The sequence below is a fragment of the Paracoccidioides lutzii genome (genome assembly GCF_000150705.2).
Source record: "Paracoccidioides lutzii Pb01 unplaced genomic scaffold supercont2.8, whole genome shotgun sequence".
NCBI classification, from domain to species: domain Eukaryota; kingdom Fungi; phylum Ascomycota; class Eurotiomycetes; order Onygenales; family Ajellomycetaceae; genus Paracoccidioides; species Paracoccidioides lutzii.
Genome location: NW_015440954.1, coordinates 138,194 through 149,279, shown reverse-complemented (window position 1 = coordinate 149,279; position 11,086 = coordinate 138,194). Strand labels below are relative to the sequence as shown.

At 40.8% G+C, this 11,086-nt stretch overlaps 3 protein-coding genes across 3 annotated transcripts in view; 1 reads left to right on the top strand and 2 right to left on the bottom strand.

Annotated features, from left to right (window-relative positions):
• Nucleotides 1-2,933: 2,933 nt before the first annotated feature.
• On the top strand, nucleotides 2,934-3,518 carry PAAG_03012 (hypothetical protein; the record flags this gene model as incomplete). Its single annotated transcript, XM_002794421.1, has 1 exon — nucleotides 2,934-3,518. The coding sequence occupies one exon, from the start codon at nucleotides 2,934-2,936 to the stop codon at nucleotides 3,516-3,518; it is 585 nt and encodes a 194-aa protein (XP_002794467.1).
• Nucleotides 3,519-5,262: 1,744 nt separating this feature from the next.
• On the bottom strand, nucleotides 5,263-7,035 carry PAAG_03011 (histone-lysine N-methyltransferase; the record flags this gene model as incomplete). Its single annotated transcript, XM_015844817.1, has 3 exons — nucleotides 5,263-5,717; nucleotides 5,792-6,698; nucleotides 6,973-7,035. 3 exons carry the CDS (start codon nucleotides 7,033-7,035, stop codon nucleotides 5,263-5,265), a joined length of 1,425 nt encoding a protein of 474 aa, XP_015702023.1.
• A 2,647-nt stretch (nucleotides 7,036-9,682) lies between these two features.
• Nucleotides 9,683-11,086, bottom strand: part of PAAG_11676 (CAMK/CAMKL/KIN1 protein kinase) — a gene marked incomplete at both ends in the record, with an annotated part of 4,200 nt that continues 2,796 nt past the window's right edge. The window contains 2 exons of the mRNA XM_015847277.1: nucleotides 9,683-10,555; nucleotides 10,644-11,047. Coding sequence (XP_015703066.1) covers nucleotides 9,683-10,555; nucleotides 10,644-11,047 — 1,277 coding nt within the window. The remainder of the gene's footprint in view (nucleotides 10,556-10,643; nucleotides 11,048-11,086) is intronic.

The window sequence follows — 11,086 nt, the reverse complement described above, 5'->3', positions numbered from 1 at the left end:
ATACTGGGTATATGCTTTATATACCCTTTCCCATCTCCATGCATTTTCCCTTTTTCTCATTTTTTTGGAGCTTATAAATAGCAGACGTAAAAAGATACCATATACACGAATGCAGCAGGGCTTTACTAAAAAACATATGCAGATCACGATATACATGACAGGTTGAGAGGTGGTGGACCGGTGGCAGTCGTCAATGTATTGAATATGAGCGCATATCAGTCAGGCTGGCCTTTTCTTATTTCCCTCTTTATTCCCCCTTTATGTTTCTCGTTACGTTTTTCTAGAGTTTGAAAACCAAAAAGGGTGGGCGGACATGTCTTGAACAAAAACATCAATACTTTGCCTGTTATGAGGAAGGTTGTCATTTTTCTTTGGGCCTTTTTTGATGTTTTTGTTGATTTTTCACTTTGGTATTACCCTTTTTTCATTTATTTTTGGTTTTGACTTTTGGGTGTAAAACAACATTTTCATGCCTGTATATTTTTATTATTTCCCCACTTTTGTTTCCCTTTCTTTGTTTCTTATTGTCTTGAGACCTTTCTTGCTTCCTGCATATTTCGATTTCAACTCCTTTAGTTTCCCATTCTTCGCATTTCATTTCGATCCATAAAGACCGGAGGGGAGTGGCGGTTTTCTTTTTTTTTTTCTTTTCTTTCTTTTCTTTTCTTTTCTTTTTTTTCTTTGTTTTCTTTTTCTTTTCTTTTTTCTTTTTTTTTTTTTTTTAGATTCTCGGACACACGCTTGAGCCGACAGCGTCTAATTTTTAATTCGTTGTACTTTCATAATGCTTATGCGCTTATGATGTGAGAAGGTTGGTTCAGTTATAGTTTTGGTTTAATCCATGTTGTAACTACTTAGGAAGCTCTTGAAGAGAATTAAATTAGACATACACCTGAAGAGACATACACCTGAAATTACAGAGTCATTATGATTAATTGTGGATGACACTGTTTCCATGACCGAGCTGTTCCGCCGTGGCTATTATCGAGAAGCGCATCCCATCCATGGACATATTGTACCAAAAACTCGTCATCAAAACCATGTCCCAGAGAAGGTTACCAATAATCTGTGACGATGGTTTTTGTTGTTGTTGGTTCAGCGTGTATCAGGTTTATCCCTTCCCCCTCTTCAGGTCCTCCGGCTTCGCATCCGAAAGGATCCCATGCCTCGTATTTCTTTTTTTTTTCTTTTTTTTTTCTTTTCTTTTTTTTTTTTCACTAGCAGATTGGTTATTTATGCTAACACTCACTAAGTTCGGCACAGTTCGCGTCTGAGAACCCCTTTGTCCAGGGAGATAGGAACATGAAAATAAATGCTTAAAATGCCGATTAACCTTCCTGGAGAAGTGAGGGACCAGCGTTTTGCATCAACGCCGTCTCAGAAACACCTCCTGACCCTGAAGCTAAGTATGAAGCGGAAGGTGATTAATGTTGGTTCCAATGTAATTTTTGGACGCAGGAGGGATGACCTCAGGAGATAATAAGAAAGGCTGTCTTTTGAGACATGGCAGATTCAACCAGATAAATGACATATGTGAAGCTGTGGGAGGTTGCATGTAATCAGAGGGCAGTGCGCCGCTATCATGGCCTGACAAAGTATTGACATGTTCATTTCTTCTTCTAATTATTTACCTCTCATTACTTCCCTCGTCGTCTGCCATCCAACAATTTCGATGCTCAGGTCTTCTGGACGAGGCAGCCAAGCCCGGGAGAGACTCAAGGGCTTGGTTCGGTCAAATATCTCAAACAAGGTTGCTGCATCAGATGCTACGATAGTGGCAAAGATGAGAAACTGGAGGCGATGGTCAGGGATTGGGAAGATTCCTCCAGCTGCCCGTAGATAATAGGTATATCAAGCTGAGGCAGTCATGTTAATTATGCTGGGGAGAATAACAGCAATATGCCTTCATTAATTTAGTGTTGTATATTTATTTCTCATGTACTCACTCGCCGGTGAAATAAAAAAAATGCTGTCAACATTGAGATCAATAATCGTAAATATCATATCATATAATAATCTCTCTCTGCAAAACCGCCGCAAGGTGGATTCCCAACGTGAGCTCGATCGGCCCTGTTTGTGTAGTTCCTAGCTATAAGATCTGTCTCTCTCTCTCTCCTGTTTTTGCTTGCCACGCCGAGGGTTTCTGCGGTTTCGGGTGTCTCATAAATAAATAATTCGGATTCCTTGTTTTTGTTCTTCGTAGATAACCAAATAATTCTCTCCTTCCAATTGCTCCCCTTCTGCTCCTTTTTGCTTTGGCTTTTCCCAACCCTCTCCAGGACTTAAACCTGCTACTCCCTACTTTCTCCCTCTCTTCCTTCTCCCTCTTCGGGTGGTTGTTGTTCGTCGTCGCTGTCTCCGTGGTTGTATTTATGCAGGCGCTTCAGATCCATACTTTGAAATAAATATTTAACCCCCTTCTTGATGTGGAACAGAAAATAGCTATATACTTCGTCTCTTTTCCGTTGCTGTCCAATTGTCTCTCGTCACTCGCTTCCAGAGAGTCAATTAAGTCCCTGGCCTGGAACTTTTTGCCCTTGTTAATTCCATTTTCTTTCTGTTCTTCTGGTCCTCGCTCTTCTATCTATCCGGTAACTAAATCCGTTGATCTCACTCTTCTTGACACTTCAAAACCTCTAGCTCCCCAGTCCTCCACCATTGCTGGCTGCCCAGCTTTGCTCCCTCATTTAATCCCATATACCGCTGGCCTGTGATCTGCTGGAATTTGGGGTTCATCCAATTCAATTGAATGGGACTCTTCATTTAATAGTTGAATAGTACACAGTTATATTTCTTTGGTGATCGTGAGCTCACAACCCTGAGCTCGAAAACAGCACCCAAGTCGCTCGCTCAATCCCACTCGATACAACAGCAGTCAGGCATTCATTTGGCCTCTTCGAGGCCTTTTTGACAGCTTCCCCGCTTCTGCCACAATGGGCAGCACCACAGAAACCTCAAATAATAAGGAGTTGCTCACCTCATCATGGACCAGCTACACAGCCGACTTGCGCAACCCATTTTACAGCACTAGCAGTAGATTGATGATAAGTATCCCCCTATCCTCCGCAGACTCCAGCCCGACAGGAACAGGTCACCGGCACCATTTGTCTGCATCCCTCAACCGCATGTACAACCGCGGTCTTAGCGGCAGCCCGTTCACAATGCACTCCGCCACTTCATCAATACGCCTCTCCTCATTTCTACACCGCCGTCGTCCATCTGCAGTAGATCTAGCACTCTGCGAGGAACGTTGCCGCTGCAGTGAGGACTCGATTGAGAAGATTGGGCTGGGGCTTATGGAGCCGCGTCCTGTGGATCCGATGCCAATCCCTACGGCCATGCCAATGCCAATGATGGTGGGAGATACGGATGCGAGCTTGAATATGAATATGAGTGTGGGGCAGGTGTTTGACTTTGAGCCGGAAGGGGACAGTAGTTACATTAATTCGTTGCGGATAGGGCGTCAGCCGAGATTTGTTATGGGGGGGATTTTTGAGGTTATGGAGGGGTCGACCTAGGGAGGACGATGATTTTTGCACGACCCAAAGTGAGACGAACTACAGACGCCTGGATATGAGGATGAAACCCACTTTTAACTCGAACTTATTACCTCTTGTATCCTAGAATAGGAGCTATTTTGTTCTAGTGTACATCTGTGTGATCTCCTCCCACCACCACCCCTGTCCAGCAACACACTACGCATTCTACATTTCCCCGGTCAACCATCCATTCGAAAAGTTTGGGAGCCTCTTTGAAAGCAAGTTTGTTTGCAATGTTAGTCTCCTTTTTTCAAACACAGAACCTTATTTATGTCTGGGAGATTTCCCTTCTCTTCTTACCTTTTGAATAATCTACTTCGTTTCTCGTTGGCCTCCCCTCCAACACCCTTAGTAATCAACCAAATTGCCTGGGTGATAACAATCGTGAAAAATTTTTGTATCCTCTATGCTTAACAGGGGAGGTCAGAAGTCCAGCTATATATGAGCCCCAGATTTCTTTTCTCCTTCTGAATTCTTGTTATCTTGGATGGAGAGTTGGAATGTCAAATGGTATTTCTTATATCTCTTGTTTCTTCCCACCTTCACCATTACTTCCCTGGCTTTATACTTGCGTTCTTACTCTCTGTTCATGTGTCATGGCTCCTCGAAATTTAACATTTTCAGCTTCATATGCCTAAAAGTCTCATTATATTTAAGGGAATGTAGTGGTTGAAAGAAGAATTTCGGGGAATTCTGGCATGTGTATTATAATCTGTCTCTTATCAGGAGTGGAAGAAAGAAGAGATTCTTTTCTCTATGCTGGCTAACTTCATTTGAATCTGCTGCATGAATTGAGAACCACATACTATCCTAAAATCTTGACAAAAATTGGCAGGAATAATGAAAATGAAGTAAGGAAGAAATGCCAAATGTTGAAATTTCATGAGTTTCCATTTTCAGTGATGAATGAAACGGTTAAAGAAGGAACAGAAAAAGGGGATCACAATAGTCAACTAAATCAACTTGCTTATATGTGTCTGTGTGCAACACCCTTTCGCATGGAAAGTCCTAGCACAAAAAAGGAAAGAAAAGTGTTATCTGAAACACCAGACAGAAACTAGGCTTCTATAAACATCAAGCAGAGGGAGGTACATACATGCATCATTTGTAGTTTGAACTCTTGAAGAGACAAGCTAGTGTAGCATAACATAAAGGTTGAGAAAAAGAAGAGGAATATCAGTTAAAACGGTCCAAGAAACTGGGGTATCACGAACTGAAGATAGCTGGGAAATAGAGAACCATCCGAATAGGACATAGAAAATTGCAGAAGACAAACAAGGCTGTAAGTTTGTGTGGAACTTGGGGATTTTTGTTGAACAAGCTGGAAGGGGATGGAGGATGGGCATGGAGCACTGAGCTAGTGTCCATCTCCAGCGCTCTCCTGTGGAGGCTATGTCTGCCATAGGGGACAAAGCAGGGGCTAAGGGCGCAGATGCTAGCAGCAAACCACAACTTAAAGATTCCAAAAATGAAGTCAATCAGAAGACATCCGGGGGGGTGGCGCTAGAATTGTCAACACACACACACACACACACACACACACAAAAAAAAGAGAGATATTCCGAATCCAGCGGCTTAGCTAATGAAAACATTTCAGTAGGCAAATGATACCATTTGAGAAAAGCAAACAGACGAAATCTGAGACCAAGGGGGAAATTAGATGCCAGATAGACTCCGACCTTCAGAACCACAACATGCGAAGAAAACATCGTCCAATTTCCAACTACATTGTTTTCCGTTGGTTCGGCCACAACTGACCACGGCATGTCCGTTCCCCACACAAACACTTAACCGCATCAGGATCGACTGCCTTGGAACCCTCCTTATCGGAATAAGGGCAGTAGTCAAAAGTCAGCTCAGTCCCTGCTGGAATATTCTTGATAGCAAAGAAGGCCATGTCAAAGATATTCCGTTCAGCTTCATACTGGGAGACAGGGAACATCCTGCAATTAGGGCGGCAGGAATGGTTCATGAAGCGCGTGATGGAGCCATATTTTCTTCCATCAACTATGTAGCAATTTTCCTCTGCTGAAATGAAGAAGTCTAGTTGAAATAGGTAGCTGGCAGAATTTTTGGGAGTTGCAGCTTCTCGGGCATCAGCTTCTTTCCTTGTTATCACTTCGCCCAGATACCTATCAATGTACTGTCCAGCTTGGATGTTTTCTGGGGAACGTAGACCTGTCACGTGGAGATATAAATATTTGTCGGTATTTCAAAAGCAAAACATTGGAGTAAATAAAAGGTTCACTTACCAAAACCACGGTTATCTGTTCGGAAAATCTCCAATTTAAGTGTCCGGCCTTTCTGTACTACCCGATTCAAACAACTTGGAAGACAAGTACAGAGAGGGGAACATTCATAAATCATTGCCCTTTTCCTGAAGAATTCATGCCTCAGAACAACTTTTCCATCCCGCCCCACTTGATAAGGTATAATTTGATGTTCCGAGACTTCGTCTTCATCCTCGTCCTCGTTAGGGAGGCGATCCAGGTGATAACAGCTGGATGAATCACAGACACCGACACACTGACAGCCGACATGGAAACCTGGGTCAACGCGTTTAACCCCCTTCTGAAGCTTGTACTCATTAATGAACTCAAAGTTGAAGTCAATGTTTGAGGCGTCGGAGGGATCTATCTTTAATGTCACAGGGGGCCCTTGAATCCGCTGAAGCTTTTTCAAGTAGAGTGACAATATGTCCTTGTCTGAGTGGCCTTTCTGAAAAGGGTGATAGCGCACAGCAGGCTGTTTTATTTGAATGTTGGCCCGATTCCGACTGACTTCCTGCTTAGGTTGGTAGGTCAAAGCTTTGCTTCTCCGTTCCACGGAGTAGAAAGACGATAGCCCATGATGATTCGGAAATTCGGGATCAACTCCATTAGCCTGGCTACTACTGTCATCTTCAGAGCTCAGGCGTCTCCTTTTAATACCAGTATCACACCCCAAGGATGGCACTACGACCGCGAAGGAGGGTTGGGGTGGCTTGTTGCTAGGTAGCACACCATTCAAAGTACTCGAAATTGCGCCGTTTGTAGATGCTGTACTTTTCCACTCATTTCGCATTGTCCCTCCGCTTGAACTACTCCCTGGTCGTAGGCTCGGACGTGTGAATTTTTGTAGAAGGGTAAGCCCTTCATCATGAGGTGGAGTGCGGATTTCCTAAACCGGTTAGCGAGATGAATAAGGCCAAAACACAACACTGTAGGTGTTAGGAAACATTGATGATATGTAGGATTATTTCCAATAGGTCCAGATATTCCTAAGAGCATAACCCTTCGGTATTTGGAAATACGTGAAGGAGAGAAATCGAACTGAAGACAGACAAGGTTTGCAGGCCATATTTCAGCCCAGAATGAGAGAGTGTGTGATGGCAAAAATGTTCAAAACAAACAACAAAATCCCAGACCAGCATTTTGATTTTGGGGGAACTCACTGGTTCAACGCCGTGTCGAGGGTCATCTTCTGAGGACGAATCTCTTGTAAGGTCAATAACCATCTTATTTGAAGAGAAGTTTGACATATAGCCAAAGGCTGAAAGTTAAAACAACCTGAGAGCCTTTTATGACAAAGCTCAGACTTCAATCATAGCAGTAAAAACATCTAAAGCAACTCTATTACTGACTTAAGCTTTTAAAAGAATACAAAATCTCTAAGAAAGAAATCAGCAAGATTTTGAAGCTTTAAATGTTGTTTTTGATGGAAATTAAACAAAAAGTTGTTGTTTGAGATCTAAACTTAGTAAAAATTAATTATTATTTTTTTAAATGAAGTGTCATTACAAGTGTAAATAAATACTTTATATGGTTAGTTAAACTAAAATAAAATACCATTAATAACATTAATATACTAAAAATAGTAACAAAAAACTTATAATACAATATAATAATAATTTTTAATTTAATTTATATAATTTTATAAATAATATTAATTTATATATATTAGTTAATTAATTAATTAATTAATTAATTAATAAATAAATTATTATTATTATTATTATTATTATTATTAATATTAATATTATTATTATTATTATTAAAATTAAAATTTTTATAAATTTAATATAATATATATATAATTTAATAATTAAATTTACTATTTATATAATATTTTATAAAAATTTTAATTAAATCTTTAATTATTATATTATAATAATTAAAATATTATATTTATTATAAATAATTTAAAACTTGAAAAGTTTTAATACTTAATATAATAATATTATTTATATTTTTACTTTAAACTTTTAAATATTTCATAATATTTTAAGTTTTTTATATAAAATAATAAATTTAAAATATGTTATTTAAAATAATTTTTCAAATTTTATTTTAAATACTTAGTTAATATGCAATATTTTAATTTATATTTTAATAATGATTAATAGTATTAAGAATTTGAAATTTTATAACTTTAATAATTATATTATCTTATAAATAGTTATTGTAATACTTATAGCAAATAAATATCTTTAGTTAAGCTTTACATTATTTTTATATCTGAAGTAAATAGTTATTTGTTTTTGAAATAAACCATTTTAACTAAGCTTTCTGTATATTTTTCTTCAACCTTTCGTGTTAAATTTGTAACTATTTCAAAATTTTCTTGAAAATGTATCTTCATATTGTGTCCGCCACATGAAATTGACAATTCTTTTTCTCAATGTCCTCAACATTGAATGATTTGAAACCTCAATCAAGTACCTTTCACCAATGTGAAAATCATATTTATTTGATTTTCATCCCTCCCAAATCCCCTCGCATGACAGCAACAGCTAGTGTTTTCGCGCGTAGCCTATTTTAATATCAGGCTCTTTAGCAAAGACGGTATCAGGCTACGTAACGCATTTGAATCGGTTTATTAAAACAAACAACAACTAGCTATTCTAACTATTTCATCCAGTGGACGAGTTTCTGAACATGCCATAATGACCTATAGGCTAAACACATTGATTCCGGGGCTCTCCACGTCGCTCGTCTCAAGTATACAGAAGAGTGACGTGAGCTGGTTAAGTGTCTGTTATGCTCGGGTTGTTCAGCTAAATGAACCTCAACCTGAGGCGCAGGGGTCTGGAAGGTAGACCTTCCAGTGAAAATCGGATTGACTCTTTCTAGGAGTAAAAACGACATATATTAGCTGAAGAGCAAACTCATCACATCAGCTTTTCTACCTCTCATTTTTATATTTTCATGCAGACGATGAATGAACTTCTGTTTCTGCTTTTGAGAATTATCCTTCGTTTCTTCCATCACAATGAAGCTAAAACCTGATATAAAAAGTTTCAAAATTCCAATGGACGCAATCACATTAAGAGCAGCGACACCAATTACAGTGATAATAGACGAAAAAGCTATAAGAGTCAAGTGAAATTAAAGCAATGTATGAATTAATGAAATAAAGAATAAAATGAGGTGAGAAAAAAAGGAAAGAGGAAATATAAATGCCAGATATAGCGAATGGCAATGCTCATCTTCTCTCAAATCCTTTTTCTTAGATCTGAAATCCGGAAAAACTTTGAATAAACAAAGTTGCCAAAAAAGAAAAAAAACCCAACTGAACATCATGAAGAAAAACAACATTTTCAGTAAACTGAATTACATACCCCCATCGTGATATATATACTACATGTATACACACTTCTCAAATAACAGAGAAAAAGGGGGTGGGATTGGGGCGAAGAACATTAAAAGAGCAACCGCTAAATGGTAGATTAACTGATGAGAGAGTTAAGGTGCCAGGCACCCCGGGGAAAGGAAAGAAAGCGAACCGAATGAATAACGAAATGGAAATAAAATATCACAAATCAAGGGCAGAGCTCATTCATGCTTTCTCATCAATATGAGTCAGCTGGCATGGCATGAAGGGGGAAAAGACAAACCTGAGAGTAACAAATGTGGGAAAACAACAGGAGCTAGAAGCGATGAAAAGTTCCGTACAAATCAGGGGATGTGAGATAATTAAGTATGCATATGTATCTGAATCTGAAACGCCAATTTGAAATCTCCATGGGCGAAACAAAGTTATTTAGGAAATATTCGGCCTGGAGATGAGTTTAAGCAGACAGGGCCATGAGCAGGGGCGATCTGTCCACCCTCTAAAAGATCCTCAATCCAGTTCCCCGAATGTCAGGAAAGACGAGGTCGAAACTAGAGCTTAAGAGCATCCAGAATCTTTTTCGCCATTTCTCGGTACTGCCACATGCCACCTGACACTTTCTTAAATTGTATACCATGCAGCGAGAAGAGAGGAACCTTGACGATCAAGATTTCAAATTTGAGCACCAGGTTACCGCCCGTGTCGCTCTGGACTCGAGTAGTCGTCTCCCCAACAACGCGCTCACCGCCCACATTATCACGGGCAGCCATGTATTCGTCAGAGCCATCTGAATTAGAGATAAAACTTCGATCAGGTGAGCCTTGATGACGGCGTGGAGTCCGAGTAGAGTGTGAATATTTATGCTCATCTCTGTTCTCATCCTTTTCGTGACTGAGGAGTCCGCCAAAACTGATTCTACGGCGGTGGCTGCTCACCATTCCCTGTCGATCAGGGCTGGGCGGGGAAACATCAACGACCCGGTTGAGATCGATGCTTGGGGCGTGACGACAGCTAAATCCGCCTTTGATTTCAGTGAACTCAACACCAAGCTGTTTCAGGACTCTGCTTATATCTGCCCGGATGAAGGGGAGGGGTTTGCTGCTAGTTGTCGAAACGCTGAACAGGCCTTTAAGAAAGACGGGCTTCGAAAAGTCTTCTCCTGTATTTACATTTTCCATCGTATTGCCGGTGTTACTCAGGTCAGCATCCGTCTCCTCGGGGACATTTGCCTCGCGAGTTTCCTCGCGGCGTGCTCTCCGAGCCTGGATACTTTCGCGTCTGGCATGGCCAAGAGATTTAGTTCTAAATGTTTGTGTGCGAATAGTGGATTTCGAATCTTGGGTTGCTGCGTGGTCGCTCTGCTGTTGTCGCGACTTTTGCACATTCAAACTAGATCGGTCAGATCCACTTGTCAATGGTGGATCCTGTGAGAGCGGAGAAACGAGACCATCAAAAAATCCTCGTCTCCCATTTCTGAGCACCCTGTTGTCGCCGGAATTAACACTAGCTGACCGCCCAAGAACATTCTTCGTCCTGGGAGGTGGGTCCCCAGACCGGGGGTGCACGCAGAAAATCTGGCTGTTGGGGCTGGCTTCCGCCAGAGTGAAGCGTCGCAGGAGAGGGGATTTCATGTTTAGGCCTCCTCACACTAAAACTTTTTCCAGTAGTAACTTCTTCTGGCGGCTGTATGCTGAAACTGGGTCCTTGGGATGTTGCGCTCTTTTCACGATCGGTGTCCCGCGGTTTCTCCCGTGTTCTTCTGGTGCTCAGCCGTCTTAACAAGCCAACAGCTGCACTTTCTTTCTTTACTTGTTCGACTGGTGGGGTTACAATAGAGGGAGATGCCGCCGCAGCCGCTGGCCCCAGATGGATATTCTTTATTCCATCCCTCACCTCATCGTCGCCATGAGTTCGTGCTCTAGGCCGTGATCGTCCACCAGTTTCCTTGTCACCCG